Source organism: Myotis yumanensis, unplaced genomic scaffold (assembly GCF_028538775.1).
Source record: "Myotis yumanensis isolate MYYU_CA2020_CCGP unplaced genomic scaffold, mMyoYum1.0.hap1 SCAF_21, whole genome shotgun sequence".
Classification (NCBI taxonomy): Eukaryota; Metazoa; Chordata; class Mammalia; order Chiroptera; family Vespertilionidae; genus Myotis; species Myotis yumanensis.
In genome coordinates, this window is record NW_027223772.1 from 11,470,696 (window position 1) to 11,489,864 (window position 19,169).

At 51.1% G+C, this 19,169-nt stretch overlaps 1 protein-coding gene across 1 annotated transcript; it reads right to left on the reverse strand.

Annotated features, from left to right (window-relative positions):
- Nucleotides 1-11,639: 11,639 nt before the first annotated feature.
- LOC138998940 (NUT family member 2G-like) lies at nucleotides 11,640-18,283 on the reverse strand. The gene is made up of 7 exons (XM_070400979.1): nucleotides 18,268-18,283; nucleotides 15,345-16,062; nucleotides 14,865-14,993; nucleotides 14,276-14,415; nucleotides 13,570-13,814; nucleotides 13,067-13,183; nucleotides 11,640-12,533 (listed from the first exon to the last, which is right to left on the reverse strand). Exons 1-7 carry the CDS (start codon nucleotides 18,281-18,283, stop codon nucleotides 11,640-11,642), a joined length of 2,259 nt encoding a protein of 752 aa, XP_070257080.1.
- Nucleotides 18,284-19,169: the final 886 nt, after the last annotated feature.

Genomic DNA, 19,169 nt, shown 5'->3' on the forward strand with positions numbered 1-19,169 from the left:
TGGCTTTGGGGTGAAATGTTCTGAAGATGTCAATTAATTCCATCTGACCTAGTGCATCATTTAGGACTGATGTTTCTTTGCTGATTTTTTTTGTTTAGAGGATTTGTCCAATGGTGATAGTGGGGTATTAAAGTCCCCTACTATGACTGTATTGCTATCACTCTCTTCCTTGATATCCTCCAGAAGTTTTTTTTATGTATTTGGGTTATCCTGTATTGGGTGCGTATATGTTTACCAGAGTTATATTTTCTTGTTATATTGCTCCCTTTAGTATTATGAAGTGGCCTTCCTTATCCCTTGTTATGTCCTTCCCTTTGAGATCTAATTTGTCATATATAAGTATTGCTACCCCAGCTTTTTTTTCATTTCCATTCGCCTGAAAAATATTTTCCCATCCCTGCACCATCAGTCTGTGTGAGTCCTTTTTTCTGAGGTGGGTTTCCTGTAGACAGCAGATATATGGGTCATGTTTTCTTATCCACTCAGCTACCCTATGTCTTTAGATTGGGGCATTTAATCCATTAACATTTAAAGTTATTATTGATAGGTATTTGTTTGTTGCCATTTTCATTCTTTACGCCTGTGTTCCTTCTTCATTTCCTATTTCTTCTTTTTATAGCAAACCCTTTAGCATTTTCGGGCGTTGCTGGTTTGGTGGTAATAAACTCCTATAGTCCTTTTTTGTCTGTGAAGCTCCTGATTTCACCCTCAATTTTGATTGATAGCCTTGCTGGGTATAGTATTCTCGGATTCCGACCCTTCCTTTGCATGACTTTGTATATTTCATTCCATTCCCTTCTTGCCTGATGTGTTTCTGTTGAGAAATCAGTCACTAGTCTGATGGGGGATTCTTTGTAGATAACTTTCTGTCTCTGGCCACTTTTAAGATTCTTACTTTGTCGTTGGTGTTTGCCAATAAAATTATAATGTGCCTTGGTGTCGGTCTTTTGGGGTTCATTTTGTTTGGGACCTGTGAGCTTCTTGGATTTGTGTGTTTGGGACCTGTGAGCTTCTTGGATTTGTGTGTTTTCTTTCCTATATCAGGAAAGTTTTCTGTCATTATTTCTTCAAACATGTTTCTATTCCTTGCTCAGTTTCCTCTCCTTCTGGCACCTCTATTATGTGGATGTTGTTTCATTTCATGTTGTCCCAAAGTTTCCTTAGGCTCTCCTCCTGTTTTTTAAGTTTTCTTTTTTCCTAGATGTTGCTGTGCTTGGGTATTTTTTCCTACCTTGTCTTCTAGGTCACTGATGGCAGTCCTCTGCTTCTTCTAGTCTACTGTTGATGCTTTCTATTGAGTTCTTTATAGCAGCGATGTCATTTTTCATTTCTTCTTGGTTCTTCTTCATTTCCTCTTGGTTCTTACACATATTGTTGAATTTGTCTTCCATTCTTTTCAGCCACCTTATGACCATTTCTCTGCATTCTTTCTCTGACATATTGCTTACCTCCTTTTTGTTTACTTCCTTTTCTGGTGATTCCTCCTTTTCTTTCGTTTGTGGGCTATTTCTTTGTCTCCCCATGATCTCTCTTCTCCGGGTGTCTGGTTATGTAGCTCTTTCTCTCCGTCCAGCTCTGCACACAATTCTCCAAACATCTCTTCTGCACATCCTTTTTCCCCTGGCACTAAGCAGACGGCGCACTGGTAAAATCCGAGGCTGCCTTTTTGCGCCCAATCCAGCTATGGGATAATTTGTAGAGCTCCCTTCTGCCAGCAGCCCTGTGGATCCCCTTCCACACTTACGGATCACCTGGCCCCAAAGGCCGCGGGCTTTGTGGGGCGCAGACTTCCCCGACATGGATTCCTCTCTCCAACCTGGATTGCAGTCCTCACCTTTCCCTATGGGGATAAAATACAACAAAACAAACAGCTAAACCAAAAAGCACAAATGAAAAACACTCAGAAAAAGAGGGAGCAGAATCTGTAGGGGCAGAGCTCAAATACAGAAAATAAAGTTAAGGAATTGGATGAATAGGGGAAGGACCATGGTGTAGTATAGAGAATGGAGAACAAGAATGAGTGGATAAGAAGAAAAAAAGTTTTAATTATTTATTTTTTTAAAAGAAGAATAGAGAAGAGAGCAGATAGGCCTGAATTAGGGAAGTGAAACTAATTAAAAAATTAGGAGAAGAAAAGAGAGGAGAGAGAGAGAAAAAATGAATAGCAAAAAAAAAAAAAAGAGAAGGGGAAATGGAGTAGGAGTAGGGAAGAGGAAATTAGATATATGAATAAGCCAAGAGAGACTACAGTAATAATAACACATCAATAAAGCAGATAAAGAAGACCAATTTTTAAAAAGAGATCAAAAGAATGAGAGAGAAAAACTAAAGCAGGAAAGAAGAAGAAAAACAGGATACAAAGGGAGAATCAGGAAGAAAAAGGTGAAAAAAAGAAAAATAAATTAAATAACAATTAAAAATAAAATAACTAATACTAAAATTTTTTTAATTTAAAAGAAAATATAATAAGTGTTATTTGCTTCAGCCATATTTTAATACCCCAAAGGGGGCTAGTTTAGGACCCCACTCTTCTGTTCTAGCTGCCAATTCTGGGCTTCCTGTTAGCTAGTTATGTGCTGACCACTGTCAGGCACTGTCTTTGTGTTGAAGCTCCTAACAATCCACTGCTCTTATGTTTGTGTCTGTCTCCACAGCCATGGCTGCAAGAAGGTGGGACCAATCAGCCCACTTTGCCAGTCTGCCAGCTCTCAGTCTTAATCACTTGCTTTTGTTGATTTTTAGAGATAGAGGGGAATGGAGAGGGAGAGAGAGATAGAAACATTGATGAGAGAGGAACATCATTGATCAGCTACCTCCCACACACATCCTCACTGGGAATTGAGCCCACAACCTGGGCACATGCCCTGACTGGGAATCAAACTGGAGACTTCTTGGTTCCTGGGTCCATGCTCAACTGCTGAGCCACACCAGTTGGGCCAATCTTTCATTTTTCAAATACTCTCAACATCATTTTTACAAAAGACAGACCAGCCTGACCCCAATTAAGTAAAGAAGCACATATTGCAGAATAAGCAAGTTTGCCTCAAACAAGATCCTTAATGACTTCTATCGACCACCCTCCATGTCTCCATTGTGCTGCTGAGTTGCGAGAAGTCAGTATTTGAGACTCCTCAGGTCGTCAGTGTACAATCAATAGCATTTATTAAACAGGAAGCTATTACCCTTCATGTCTGTATGGGCAGTGGAGGTGAGGAGACAACAGGCAATGGCTCTTTGCTATCAGGGAGGGTGTCCACTCTCCCATCCCCCTTCAGTCCCTTGTATCCCTACTGTGCATGGGATGGCAGCAGTGCCAAGGACACCAGCCAGCTTCCTGATTAGTTGCCAGCAGAATCACCCCTGTCTGAAAAGAAGGCCACCTGCAATCCAGAGCGTCCACATTCTTCTGGGAACACATGGCCCCCTGCCCATCGCTTAACAAGGTCCTTCAAACAAAGCCACTTCAGCTGCACACTCTTACAAGCTGTCTGTTAAGATACACAGTGGGGAAAAAATGGTAGCCCTGCCACTTTCCAATTATACAGTTAAGGATTCAAACTGGAAATTAGGTTGATAACTTCCAGCACTTTTGTCTCACAAATCAATGGACTTGCTGTTTTCCATGCATTTGTTCAGCATCAGCACCAACTAATCATTGAAGATCTTTTTTAATCTCCAAGAAACATGGTGCTGAAATATATCTATTGTTAGTTAATTTTCTTGACTCTTATGATTGATTCATCCTGGAACAATTGAGTGCCATGTACACTGATGGGGCAAAAGCAATGGCAGTACCTCAACCAGATCAAAGAGTGGCACCAAACTGCATTAGTAGGAATTGTATTCACTATCACACACTCGTCATGAAAAGGGCCCGTTTCAGTTAAGAATATTCTGAACAGCCCTGGGTGGGTGGCTCGGTTTGTTGGAGCATTGTCCATACACTGAACGGTGGTGGGATTGGTTCCCGGTCAGGGCACACACCTAGGTTTCAGGTGAAATCCCTGGTCAGGGCATGTGCAGGAGGCGGCCAATTGACGTTTCTCTCTCAGATCAATGTTTCTCTCTTTCTCTTTCTCTCTCTCTCTTCCCCTTCCTCCCTCTCTAAAATCAATAAACATTTCCTCGGGTGAGGATGTTTTCTCAATCACAAAAAAAGAATATTCTGAATAAAGCAGTAGCCATTATTTGTTATTAAATCTTGACTCTTGAAAATTCATATATTTATAATATATAATGAAATTGAATGTTACAAACATTACACATTTGTATTTTAAAGTAAATGGGGGGAAAGTAGATAAGATCACATTTTTGCAAAATTTCGCAAAAGAAGAAATTCATGACGTGGAATGTCACTGTACTAAATTAAATAAAGCGTAGCCCAGAAAAGAAAGAGTCAGAAAATAGGAAAGGGAAATGCATGCACATAGAGTCTGCTGGCAACTTGATCTTGGACTTCCAGCCTCCAGAACCATGGGAAGTAAGTCTCTGTTTAAGAAGTAATGTTGTTCTTCTGGTCAAGAGGACAGAGCAAGAAAGCACTCTGTTCACCTCTTCCTGTGATTCCAGCAAAATTACAAATAAATGACCAAACAGTAGTTCTTGGAAACCACCTGAAGACTAGCTGAAGAGCACTTCTATAACATGATCTAAAGCAGAAGCCACGTTGAGACTGGAAAGAGGGGCAAAGACGAACAACAGCTGGTTCCCCACACACCTGTGGCAGGTAAGAATTCGGAGGGATATCCCAGCAGTGAATGTCCCCACTGAGGAGCGAGGGGTTTCAGCCCCAAATCAAACTCCCAGCCGACAGCACCAGTGTCAGGAAAAAGAGTTCCCACAGTGGATGGTTGTGAAAATCAGTAGGAACTCAGTCCCGGTGAGATGGAGGGCTGCTATAGGCCCAGGCATCCTCCTAAAGAGCTTGAGCACAGACACACCTGCTCACCAAAACCGGTCCAAATTCCAGGAAAGGGTCAGGAGTTTGAAAGGCACCAGGCACATGTGGGAGGGACTGAATTGTCTGGCTTCAGGGCGAGGTTCGGTGGAACAGCTTTCTGCTAGAATAAAGTGATGGCAGGACCCATCGTTCCTTTGTGAGCCCTCTCCCTCACCTCCCACATATACACAGCCTGCAGTTAAAGGCTGGTGCCAAATGTGAGTCTCCATTAACCTGCCCCACACCGGTGGTTCTCTTGCCCCACCCAATTCATAGGCCTGCCAGAATCTCTTTCAGAAGTTAACCCACACAAGCGACCAACCTGGGCCCACACTATGCAGTTTTCTAAAATCTATCACAGGTTCCTAAATCCCAAACAAGCAACAGCAGACCTCGGCAGGCCCTGTACCTTTTGCTAAGCAGCCCTAGTGGTAGCCAGCCTCAGTTCACAGCACAACCACTCCCGGGTGCCACTAAACCCAGCACAGGCAACAACCAACCACAGATCACGTTGTAGTCCAACCATGTGGCCCCAGGCCAAACACAAATAGGGGCTGACCTGAACCTGCACCAGAACCCCTCCCAAAAGGCTCTAGTATCAATATGCCTGGTGGCTGTCTTCAGACCACACCGAAGCACCACCCACGTAGCGCCAAAAACGAAACACCAAAAGGTGAACATGGCCGGCACCGGCCATGCTCAAATGAATCCCACTCAAATTCCACACAACTGCTGTCCACTGTAGTGATGACAAGTCTTCAAAAGCAGTAACCCTGAGTGTCAGTTCCACCAACACATGTGCCAACAGCAATCGGGGCTCAACTACCACAGGAGAGCACACAAAATCCACTGGTGGGACACCCTTGGAGATTCGCTTAGGAAATCAGGGAGACTGTGCCACTAGGACTCACAGGACACCTACTACATAAGGCTGCTCTGCCCAGCCCGGAACACATAGCAGATCTACCCAATATATAGAAAGAGACACAGGGTGGCAACCAAAATGAAGAGAAAAAGAAATATGTCCCAAATGAAAGAAAAGGACAAAACTCCAGAAAGAGAACTCAACAATGGGGACAAGCAATCTACCAGATGCAGATTTCAAACACCGCTCATAAGGATGATCAGCAAACTTAGGGGAAGAACAGATGATCTCAGTGAGAACTTAAACAAAGAGATAGGAAATGTAAAAAAGGAGACAGAAAACATGAATGAGAACCAGTCAGAAATAAAGGGTACAATGACTGAAATGAAGAATACATAGGAATCAATCAACAACAGATTAGATGAAACCCGAGGACTGAATCAATGATATGGAAGTCAAAATAACAGAACACACACAAAGAGAAAAGAAAAAAAACTCCCCCGGCCTCGCCGAAACCTGTTTGGCTCAGTGGATAGAGCTTTTGCCTGTGGACTGAAAGGTCCCAGGTTCAATTCTGGTCAAGGGCATGTACCTGGGTTGCTGGCGCATCCCCAGTAGGAGATGTGCAGGAGGCAGCTGATCGATGTTTCTGGCTCTCTATCTCTCTCCCTTCCTCTCAGTAAAAAATCAATAAAATATATTTTTTTTTTAAAAAAAAGAACTCCCCCCTAAAATGTGGGTGGTTTCAGGGACCTCTGGGGCAACATCAAGAGTAACAACATTCACACCACAAGGGTAAAAGAAGGAGAAGAGAGTCAACGGATTACACACCTACTTGCAGAAATAATGATGGAAAACTTCCCTAACCTGGTGAAAGAAATAGACATACAAGTCCAGGAAGTGCAGAGTCCCCCCCCCCAAAAAATGAACCAAATGAGGCCCATGCCAAGACACATCATATAATTAGCATGCCAAATGTTAGACAGAGAATCTGAAAAGCGCACTAAAAGAAAAACAGATAGTAATGTAAACCAGAGCTCCCATAAGACCATTAGCTGATTTCTCAACAGAAACTTTGCAGGCCAAAAGGGATTGACACAAATATTCAAAGTGACAAATATCAAGGACCAACAATCAAGATTACCAAGCAAGGCTATCATTTAGAATCAAAGGAAAGATAGAGATCTTCCTAGATAAGAAAAAACTGAAAGAGTTCATCACCACCAAACCAATATTATGAGAAATGATAAAGGGACTTCTTTAATAAGATGAAGAAGAAAAAAGAGGTAAAATATAAATAATAAAATGGTAATAACTATATACCTATCAATAACCCTAACTCATAAATACAGAGAACAAACTGATGGCTGCCTGATGGGAGGGGGGTTGCATGGAGTGGATGAAAAAGCCGAATGGATTAAAAAGCACAAATTGACATTTATGAAACAGTCGTAGGGGTGTAAAGTACAGCTTAGGGAATACAGTCAATAATATTGTAATAACTATATATACTGTCAGATGGGTGCAGCACTTCGCAGAAGGATCACTTTGTGAGTGATAGAAATGTCTAACCACTATGTAACTCATCTGAAAGTAATATAATATTGAATATGAACTGTAATTGAGAAATTTTTAATTTAAGTTAGAAATGAGGAAAATAAATAAATATTTTTGTTTAAACCACTCTGTCGTATTCAGTGTAGCAGCCTGAGCAGATAAAGACATAGAGAATACATAGGATGGGACAGTATACATATTTTTGGGGTTGTAGGGGTAGAGACAAGAGAAGATGAGGAGATGCAACATTAAAAAGATGATACATTTTCTAGAGATGATGAAGAATGTGTATTGTCAGTTAATGAAGCAAAAGAGGTCAGGAGGAGGATAGAGAATATTTTAACCTGAACCCAGCTACACTTCTTAAAACAGTAGAACTCAAAAGACACTCTCAAAATCAGTGAGCAAGTAAGATGATCACCTACAAAGTAAGGATTATTAAAATGATGGCATGATTTTCAAAGCCAATTACAAAAAGCATATTAGATGCTTTAGGTGATCATCTTACTTGCTCACTGATTTTAATCCTCAGGTGAGGATTAAAAAATAAAACTATAAATAAATAAATAAAACAATAAATAAATAAATAAATAAAATATTCAAATGAAATATTTGAACACCCACATTCATTGCTACATTTTTTTTTTTTTGCAATAGCCAAGAGAAACCCCAATGTCCATCAGCAGATGAAAAGGTAAAGAAATGTGGTCTGTACAAACCAAGAGCTTTGAAAACAAGGAAAGTGAGTCACAGGAGGATGAGCCTTTAGGACATTATGTTAAGTAAAATAAGCAAGTCACAAAAGAACAAATACTGCTGTGATTCTACTCACGTTAAGTATTTAAAGTAGTCAAAGTCAAAGGTAGAACATAGAAAGGTGGTTGTCAAGGTCTGGGGAAGAAGGTAGGAGAATTGGTGTCTAATCTGTATAGAGATCCAAGGTTGAAAAATGACAATTGTCTAGAAATCTGTGACACAGCAATGCAAATGTAGTTGACACCACTGAAGTGTACATGTAAAAATGGTAAAGATGGTTTAAAAAAAAAGAATCATAAGCATACATTTCCATAACATAGATTGTGAACAGATTTGTAGATATAACACCAAACACCAAAGCAACACAAGAAAATAAATAAATAAATTGGGCTTCATTAGAAGTTAAGACTTTTTTCCTTCCAAAGACACTCTCAAGAAAGTAAAGCACAGCCCACAAAATGGGAGAATTTAGTGGAAACCATATCTCTGGGAAGACTCTTACCTAGAATATATAAAGAACTCTTACAGCTCCATAATAAAAGCCAAACCAACTAAACATTGGCAAACGATGAGGGCACATTGTTCCATAGAAGATGTACACGTGGCCAGAAGCAGAGGAAAGATGCTCAGCATCAGGGAAAGGCAATCTCCATCCGCACTGAGATGCCGCTCCGAGTCACGAGGGTGGTGACAGGTGGGTCCTATGTGACTGGGATTTCCCCAGGATGCCAGGGCTTCCTCCAGGGGATTGATTCCCCGCGGAGAAGGAGGAAGTCTCTGCAGCCAAACCTGCCTGGTGCCTCCCAGGCTGTCCCAGTTCCTGGTGTGGGACCTGCACTCAGTACCCTGACCTTCCCAGGTGCACTTTCCTCACAGAAAAACGGGAAAAGAACTCACTCCCAGGCTCTCTAAGGGAGGAGGTAATATTACAATATTACTCCCCCTTCCACCCATTCGCAGCCCCACCAGAACCTACAAGGAAGAGAAGCAGCAGAGAGCGCTGAGCACACAGGGAGCACCTTCTCCATATGAGCATCGTGATTTCCCCTGAGGAGTGATGGGAGGGCATTGCCTTTTCCACAGATTCTACTTCAGTCACTAGGAGAGCAGTCCTGCTTCCTGCCTTATGCGCTGCCCTCCAGGGTGTCATGTCAAGTTTATTTTCCATTCATTTATTACAAACCCAGTTCATTTTATTTATGTCTGCAGAACTGCCTGTAATAAGTTTGTAATAAAGAAGGTTGGCTGCAGGGAAATATGAAACACTTCTTCCCTTTTCTCCCCATTGCACCTACCGTAGTATTTTCCAAACGCTAATGTGCAAATCTCTCCAGGATTCCACGTACCCCGTGGACTTGGCCTTGCCCACGATTCAAGCAGCAATAGGCCTCCAGTCGGCCCCACTGTGCAGGTTCCAGGGAGATTTCGGGGTTCCCAGGGCTCTGAGGTGGGGGCAGCCCAGGCTCTGCCTCCCCCTGGGAACTGTTCATCCAAACAATGACTCAAAGGCAGAAACAGCAGGCGAGTGAGGACAGGCGCAGAGACACCTGGGGCCAGGTGAGAACCTAATGACAGTGACAGGTCACACAGGGGTGGAGCAAGTGTGTTCCCTTCAAACACAACTCAATGCTCCTGACACCTTGGAGGAGGGGGAGAGGTTATCCTGTTTCACCACCAAGACCCTGAAAGCAGAGAATTTGCAGGACTAATTCGCACCAGCGACTCAGGGTTGAGGCTCTGGCCTTCACCCACACATTTGCATCCAGGGCCTGCCACCCATGCAGGGACACATCGGGAGTCATGAGGAGGTTGCTCACCCGGGAAGGGAGGCGGCTTCTGGACCAGCCCCACAACACACAGAGTCTGGCACAACCTCCAAGCCCGTTTCTCTGTTTGAGACCCAGCTGGACAGGGAGGGGGCAGCGGCCGGGGAAAGATGGGCCCAGGTGAGAAGTCTCCTCCACAAAGTGCCCAGGAGGCTGGGAGAGTGGGTGCTGCCCGCCACACGGGACAAGGGAAGGCAGCAAGGGAGGGGGTGAGGGCCCTGACATGACTCCATTCTCGCCCGAGCTCTTTGTGGGGGCAGCAGAGGGCCAGGCCTCCTTTCACTGCACAGCTTCAGCCCCATCCCATCGCTGCTGCCGGACCACCGCCCGCGGCCACAGCTTTGCATGCTGGGTGGGCTGGGGCCTTGCTTGGGAGCCTCAGCCGTCCCACCCAACCTGAGCACAGGGCAGGAATCAGACTTGAACTTGGGGAAGAGGCAATGGCCAGGAGGCAGGGGTGAGGGCCAGGGCGTGGCCACATGGGAGCAGAGCTGGGACAGGCAGTTCTGCAGACAGGGGTCTCCTCCCGGATCAGCTCCGTCCCTCACTGCTGGCTCATCTCCCTATTACATCCGTGCCTGGGTCCCTGCTTTGTCTGTGTGGTCGGTAGCAGTGCCCACAGCCGGTGACGGGGCCCTTCCCTCAGCCTGGATCTCAGCTGCCACCAGCCCTGGGGCCACAGGCACCTGGGCCCCTGCCGCCCCTGCTGGTCGAGCTTGTGAAAGGGCCCCACAGGTTGTGAGTAGGACCTGTTTCCCACGCGGATGTAAATCTGCATCAGCATCTATCACACAAGAGTCCAGCCCTGGTTGGGAGGGAAGGGACAGCAGTCATGGGCGTCCTTGAATCCCCATTGACCCTGAGCCCCACCCCCAGCCACAGCACAGGGGTCCTCCTCCCCCAGCTGGACAGGATCGTCCCACACAGAAATCCCGCAAGGGACTTGGTATCCTCCCCACCCCTGCCATTCCCCGTGGACCGACCTTTAACAGGCTTGTCGCCTTTACTCTCCTGTCACCCCCTTGTTCCAGACTCGCCCCCACCCCCCTCCACTTTCAATCACCCACTGAGACAGAGGATGCTCCTCCTGCAGGAGGCCCATGGGGGACAGGTGCCCCTGAGGCCCAGCCTTTCCCTCTCGGGTCAGGGCACAGTCTGGCCTTGGGAGCAGAAGTGATGGGAGGGGTCCCTGGGCATTAGAGAGCTCTGTGCTCCCAGGAGCAAGAAGAGGTCCCTGTCAATCAGGAGGAGGGACTGAGGGTCCCCTGTGGATGCAGAGCGCCCAGGACCTCCCGCATCCTCCCTTCCTCTCAGGTCCCCTCTCCAAGGAGCAGTGCAGACCCGAGTACAGACACAGCGGCCCCCAGAGCATTTTCAAACAAAATTATCTTTATTCATAACAGACCCACAATGTCCCAAAGGTGCTACTCCTACCCCCACCCCCACCCTCATGGTCCTGTCCTCCCTCCTACCCCTACCCCAGACCCACCCCCACCCTAAGGGTCCTGCCCTCCCTCCTACCCCCACCCAGACCTACTCCCACCCTAAGGGTCCTGCCCTCCTTCCTACCCCTTCCCCAGGCACCCCCCCCAATGGTCCTGCCCTCCCTCCTACCCCCACCCCATACCCACCCCTGCCCTAAGGGTCCCGCCCTCCCTCCTGCCTCCCACCCTCCCATGTCAGTGGAGCAGCAGGATCAGCCCTGCGATGAGAAGGAGCCCTTGGCTCCTCTGGGGGACAGCCAGGCCCCATGCAGTCTGGGCCCCTCAGGGCGCTGGCCGTGGGGGGCACACCCCTCTGCTCCATCCTGGCTGCAGTGCCGCTTCCTCCCACTCCCTGGGTCAGACGGGTCACACTTCCTCTTGCGAGGCTGTGAGGAGGGCACCAGCCCCAGAGCCAGTGCTGGCCGCCCACAGACCCCGAGGTCGGCCCCTGGGCGGGGGGTCTTCTCAGCATGGACGGGGCCTCCCCCCAGAGCCCGCTTCTGAGACTTGGATGCTGCAGGTGCCGCTCGGCTGAGGCCTCGTCTCTGAAGGGACTGGGACTGGGCCGCACCCCGGGGCCCCCGACCTCCAGGGCAGGCCAGGCCCGAGGCGGGCACAGGACTCAGAGAGAGCGTGCAGGGCAGCAGGCGGCCGGGAGAGGCCCAGAGGAAGGCCAGGCTGCAGAGATCCTCGTCCTCCTCACGGGGCCTGTCAGATGGCCCGCGAGTCTCCCTGACAGGAGAGGCCTCTCTGGGGACGCAGGCCTCCCTGGGGCCCAGTGCACAGTCAGCAGGCCCATGGCCCTGGGGAGCAGAGGGGGGGCATCGAGCCCGCAGTGGTGGATGCTCCTGACGCCCCGCAGAGACAGCAAAGGCCTGGGGCCTGGGCCGGTGGGCGCCTGCTGGGCCGCGCCTTTGCTGGTCCTTGAAGTCAGTCTCTGGTGGGCAGGCTTTGTCACTGACTCCCAGCTGGGGGCCACGGTCATGCCTCTGGGCATCTTGGCAGGTCGCAGACTCAGAAGGACTTGAGTCCCACAGGGGAGCACTGTGACTCGGGGGTGCCTGCACGCCCTCCTCCTTGGAGGCCAGGACTTGCTTCTCTACCAGCTGGGAGGAAGAAGGGACAGTGACTGGCGCTGCTCACATGTGAGAGGAGGAGGAGCGTGGGTGACAGGACAATGGCATGGGTGGGGGGCGGGGGAGGCGGGGGGAGGGGAGTGGGAGGTGACAAGGTGACTGGAATCCACCGCAGTCATGTGTCTCTACTCTGTCCCCTGTGCCATATTCCCAGCTTTGTGGCCCCTCCCCTTCTGGGCTCCCACCCCCTCCTCTCTGTAGCCCTCTCCTTTCTGTTGTCCTGCCCTGCTCCCACCCAGGACTGGCCCCTCGGCATGCGGTGCCTGCAGGCAGGGGTGGCGTGGACACAGGCATGTGTGTCCTGGTTCTGGGCTGCTCCCTGCCCTGGTTTACCTGGGTGTGCCCTTCCTGGCTCCCTGAAGGCCTCCCACCCCGATCAACCTCCCTTCCTCCCTGACTCACTAGGGCCTTTCCCTCCTCTAACTCCCCTGGGGTCCCTGGATGCTATGGCTCACTTGGGTACCCCCTCCCATCTCCCTAATGTCTACCCTCCCCTAGCTCACCTGGGCAGCAGTCAGCCCTTCTTCCTGCTCCAACTCCTCAGCTAGGGCCAAGGGATCCTGCTGTGTGTCTGGCGAAATTATTTGTTCCATGAATTGGAGGTCAATGACCTCCTCCACCTGGGACAGAAGGAAGCGGCTGTGAGCCCCTTGGCAGGGAGCAAACTGGGAGTCAGCGGGGCCTGGAGCACAAGTGGGAAAGCCAAGACCCACCCGGCCTCCTGCACAGGCGGGTGTTTTACTCCATCATGGTCATCAGGTGCACACACACACACACACACACACACATACATGCACATACACACACAGGCACACCCACATGAACACAGCACACACCACACACACACACACAAAGCGCACACATGCACACAGACACACATACTCTCACGTGCCCAGCTCAGGAACAAAGAGCAGAGCCCAATCCCATCAGCCTGGGAGAACCCGGGTCGGGTGCTGCAGTGCCACCCTCTGGGATCTTATAGACCCGGAGCTGCCAGCCAGCCCACCTGGGTGACAAAGTCTTCCTGGGAGCACAGCTGGTCCAGGTAGCTCAGGAGATCTTCATCCTGCAGCCACTCCATTTCTTCATCTTCCCATCCTCCACCTGGCGCCCCCATGGGCAGCTCATCCATGATGTCCATGTCCTCCTGCTCGGCCTCAGGGGGGATCCCATTCTGGGACTCAGTCTCCCGGGGCAGCAGGGCTGTGTGGGTGCACTGGGCGCTGGGTACAGCCTTCCTGGTAGTGCGAGCTGGGCAGAGAGGGAAGAGGAGGGAGCGTGAGGGGATAAAGCTCCCACCTCCGGGGCATGCGATGCTGAGGGCAGTGTTCGGGGCATTAATATGGGTGCGGCTGGGTCGGGCCACCTGAAGCCTGTGACTATGTGAGGGGAGAGGCCAGAGGGGAGCACCCAAGAGAGTCATGTTTGAGGAAGTGTGGAGCCACTGAATCTCCAAGGGGCCCCGCAGCCAGCCCGCTTCTCAGCCGACTTCATGTGGGGCCTTTGACAGGGAGCGGGGAGAGGGGATGAGAAAGTGGACCAGGTCCAGACCCCATGGGGACCAAGGGCCGCTGAGGCCCAACTCTCAGGGCTGTTTCCCTTGAAAGACCAAAGCCCCCCTGAAGGCGAAGGGCCCCTGTGGGTGGGACAGTGGCCTGCCCTAGGCCCTGTTGCCTTAGGCCATGGGCTCCCATGAGAACATGCTGGCCTACCTGGCTGCCCGCCCACCGCTGGGGCTGGGGGCCCCCGAGGATCAGGTCTCGGTGGGGCAGGAAGGGGCTGGGTCTGCGTCCCCTTCTTCAACTGCAACTTCTGAAACTGCATCTGCTCCTCCGCCTCAAACTCCATGAACCTGGGGGTGAGGGGGGCACAGCTGTGCTGAGAAGGAGGCCCCAGAAAGGCAGCAGCAGGTGGGGGGATGGGAGAGCCAGGGCCTTGGGGCTGTCAGGGCCCGGACACTGGGGAGGCAGGAGGCTGGCTGAGCACACTCCTGCACAGCCCCTCTGGCTGGAGCCTGCCCACGGGGTGGGCACCTCCCCCAGCCTGTCCTGAGCCTTCATGTACAGCCCAGGACGGGTCAGGGTCAGAGGAGGGGGGGGGCTCCCGGGAGGTGGGACAGAAGCACCCACGCTCTGAAGCTGAGGGAGAGGCTTCCCCAGGAGAGAAGGGCCTCTGGGCAGCGGGGACCCCGTGCTGAGTGACACCCTCCCACCACCCTGCTCTCTGATGAGACCTCACAGCTGGACCAAGCCCAGTAGGCAACCACACCCCCACCCCCAGCTGTGGGGACCAAGGACTCACTTTTCTGCCATCTCGAAATAGACCCTCCGGTCAAAGTTGCTCTTGTTCTGCCATTCCTGCATGGCCTGCCCTATTCCCTCCTGCAGCGTCATGGTGGGCCTCAGGCGGGACAGGGACCGGAGCGCTGGCCTGTAATGCCTCAGGGTCAATCATGGCTGCAGCCTGGCCTCCACCTGCCTGCCCACCCCAGCTCAGTGGCGCCAGGTTCCCACCCCCACCCGGCAGGACTGAGCACCGGCAGGTGAGGGAAGAGGCGTCTGTGTGCAAAGACAAGCCTTCCAGCTGCTGTTGTCATGGCCTCACATTCACACCAGCCCATGAACCAGGACTGGAGGCTGACCCTACACTCACACCCATCGCTGGGACCCCACCCTCAGACCTGCCCTCCAGCATCCTGGGATTAGCCAGCCTGCAAGTCCCTCCCAGCTCCTCTGATGTGAAAGCTCCAGGCGCGTCCCCTGCCCTGCCCAGTGCACTCACATGAGGAAGCAGCAAAGAGCTCCCGCATCAGGACTCTGGAGAAGGTGCCCCCGGGCCAGGGCCTTGAAGCACTGCCAACGACGGAAGTCCTCATACACACTCTTGGGGTTACAGGCATCATCCAGAGAGGCCTTGGACTGGGAGCCGGCCAGGCCACCCTCCCTGGAAGCCGTGTGTGGCCGTGGTCCAGGATCCACTCGGGGGACGATGGGGGCCAGCTGGGCAGCTGGTAGTGGAGCTTGAGGAGGAAGGCCGGGACACCAGCCTCCATCGCCAGCCTGGGTGCCCCCAAAAGCCGAGGGGGGCATAATCACCTCCACCTCAGTGGCTTCCAAGAAGAGGGGTGCAGGACACACAGCACCCCCACAGATGGCACCTGGGGCACTCCTGTTGAGGGGGGCCTGAGTCAGGACAATGGTCTGAGTCTGGGAGGGCTGTGGTCGTCCCCCTTCTGACCTGGCCTGGTCCATGATGTTATAAGCCCCAGGCCCAACGGGGCCTTGACCAGCATCTCCTGCCACCAGAGGTGTCCTGGGCAAAGCGGGCAGCACCAGGGGGCGGCCAGGAGGGAATGACGGGGTCTTGAGGGGCGGCAGTTGCTGCTCCCAAGGTGGCCGGTGTGCAGGGCCAGTAGTGGGCAGGGGAAAGGGCTGTGCTGTGAAAGGAGTGATGGGGGCACCGGGCTTCAGGGTCACATCCGCTCCCAGCGCTGCAGATGCTGTTGAGACAAAGGAAAGGGTGAAGGGAGGAGGAGAACCAGCAAACAGCACTGAGGCGCTCTGGGCCCCTGTAGCCACCCGGGAATCAGAGCTGTGAGTCTCCCAGGGGAGGGCCATTGGGATGGGCAAACTGCGGAGGTGGCAGATGTCCTCAGGTCATTGTCACGCTCCATTTGGGAATTACTCCACTGGAGAGCTTGCTCCCCAGCGCCAAGGCTCCCTGACCACTGTCTGCGAGAAGAAACGGCCCCAGCCAGCGCTGACCCTGAGAGCCGCCCTAAGGATTCCCTGGCACCGACCCTGCCAGTCTCAGGGCATGGCCCTGGGCAGCAGTCAGCTCTGAGGGAAATGACCCCTGGCAGACCCACTCCTGTAGTGACCGTCTCTAAGGTAAGTTCTAGGCACCCAAAGGGCCTCTGAGAACAGGCCGTGTCTGAAATATCAGGGCCCCATCTGCTCCTCAGTCTTCCCTTTTCTCAATAAATCACCCCCGTTCTGTCCTGGGCTTGCACAACAACACAGAAACACTTGAGTAATGTCTCTCCACAAGAAGGCACAGGGACCTTGATCTGACCTTTGAACACACTGACCACCATGCACACGTATGTCAGAACCAACAGTGAACACTCAACACGGGCCAGGTCCTGCCAGTCGGCCCCAGCGCTCAGACCAGTGATGGCGAACCTATGACAGGGGTGTCAGAGGTGACACGCGAACTCATTTTTTTGGTTGATTTTTCTTTGTTAAATGGCATTTAAATATATAAAATGAATATCAAAAATATCAATCTTTGTTTTACTATGGTTGCAAATATCAAAAAGTTTCTATATGTGACACAGCACCAGAGTTAAGTTAGGGTTTTCCAAAATGCTGACACGCCGAGCTCAAAAGGTTCGCCATCACTGGCTCAGACTAATGGCCCCTCAGGAGCTTGTCATTTCACAGTCAGCAATGGCTGCAGAGGGTTAGAGAAGAGTCAGGGAATGCGGCAAAGTGGGGCTGTCGGTAGGGTTTCCAGAAACTTCCATAGCTGCTGTCCTGTTAGATGGGTCATGGGACTGCAGACTGTTTGAGGTCCTTCCCCTTCCAGCTCCCAACAGTGGAAAGTGAAGGCCAGTAGGAAGCAGGTGTGAGCAGGTGACAGTGGGACACAGCTGTCTGAACACATCCCCGCTCAGAGGAACTCGAGCAGACCTAGTCCAGGAGAGCAGGCTGCACACTGCGTGCCCTAATTCCTCAGGACAGGCGGCCTCGGACATTTACTACTGACACAGACCATGTTCTTCCTGCCCCTGTGCACTCCCCTTCCCCTTTAAAAAAGAATCCGCCTTCACAGATGTACCACGGAACACCACGCAGGCTCCACATCTGTTTTCTGTCCCTGAAGCAGGGACATGGACTATGAGCAAACCCTTCATCTCAAAGGTAAAGGGCAGGGCAGAGGGTGCACCATGAGATGCTCGACAAGAGGAAGTCGGTCTGAAGACCTGGGTGGCCACAGGGGGAACGATTCGGGACAGCTCAGGGAACCGGGCCCTCTCTTGGTGGAAGTTACCCGGCCGCCCTGCCCCTGTGGAATCCAAGCCAACAAGCAGCTCCCTGGGCTGAGGAGGAGTGAGCTCTGGGCCAGAAGCAGGGGAGAAGCTCTGGGCTGCAGCAGTTGGAGGACCTTCCAGCCCAGCCCTCAGTGGGGACATTTCATTGTGGACTTGGCCACAGGCAGCCCCACTGGACAGCTTTCTGGCTAAACCCTCCCACGGCCCCCATTAGCTCTAGTGAACTCAGGTCAAGTCCCTTAGAAAGATACTGCGGGGCAAGCTCCAGGTGCCCCAAGAACAGCACACAGGACTAGGCTTTCCCGTGACCACCCTGTGCCACCCCCACGACATCGCCCACTACTCCCCACACATACATGGGAGTGGCTTGTCTCCCCTCTGGGAAGAACCCACGTGCCTGCTGCCGTCCTTTCTCCACACCCAGGCATTTCCCTGAGCCACCCTGACCCACCTCTAGGAGCCCTCCTGCCAGTGCCCTCACAGGTTCCCATGGGCTCCCAGCCTCCCAGGTGACAGGTGCTTTGAGGTCCAGTGCTCTCTCCCTCCCCTACTTCAGTCAACCGTGTTTCCCCAGTGTCACAGTTTAACCCCAAGTTTTGAGGGACATCTCAGTGTTTAAAACATCCCCTCTCCAATCTATAGTCTTACCTCCTACTGAAGCCATCCCCGCAGACTCATTCACCGACCACCGCTGCCTAGTAGCCTCCACAATGAGAAAAGTCAAGTCGAGAATCCAGAGACTGACCTGCTCCAACAGCTGCTCAGCATCCAGTGGAGGGAAGGTTTGGGTTTAAACTGTAGAATGTAGGGCTCCAGACATTCTGCAGCGGGGGAGGGGCCGAGGACCAATGGGCTGGGGTGGGGGTGGGGGGGCATTCCATGGAGGGCTCTGATAGGTAGGCGAGGACCAGCAGTTCCTTTCAAATTTAAAATCACAAATTTAAAGACACACTAGCAGTAATGACCTTCTGTAAGTTCTAGGCACCCAAAGTCCCCTGATGTGCCCTTTCTTTCAGTTCTTGATCCATCACCCTAGTTCTGGGTCCCTCAACCTGCTTCCTATCTGGTCTTGGTTGACTTCAACACAAACTACACTTTCTGAACAAAATTCAGAACGGGCAGCCTGAAGAAATAATGGGAACTTATGGCCACACGGAACCCAGTGTTTGAAATTAGGACTGACCCAGCAGAGGCAGCATGCTCGGTGGCTGTGTGCACATCATTCCTTAGGAAGCAGTCCTGTGGCCCCAAGTGCCGCCCAGTGCTGGGAGCCCTGCAGATGCAGCCGGCCCAGCCTTACAAACCATCCCCTTTGCTCCCGTCCATCAGGGCAAGGCCCTGTAGCCTACAGGGCAAGACCAGACACCACCACATTTTGTTTCTCAGAGTATAACGTTGTTCAGTGTCTAACTTTTTACGTTTTGTAAGATTTTAAAGTAATGCCTTTGCATAGTTCACAGTCAAATTTTGCAAAATGGAAAATGCAGTGATGTGTCTTTCTCCTGCCTCTTTCCCCTCTTGCAAATGACCAGAACGAAAATCAGATGATT

Bases quoted from the DNA above. Each gene is read 5' to 3' on its own strand.
- LOC138998940 (XM_070400979.1), bottom strand. The intron at 14,994-15,344 runs GTGAGTGCACTG...GAGGCATTACAG, and splicing joins GCTCTTTGCTGCTTCCTCAT to GCCAGCGCTCCGGTCCCTGT. The intron at 12,534-13,066 runs GTGAGCTAGGGG...TCTTCCTCCCAG, and splicing joins AAGGGCTGACTGCTGCCCAG to CTGGTAGAGAAGCAAGTCCT.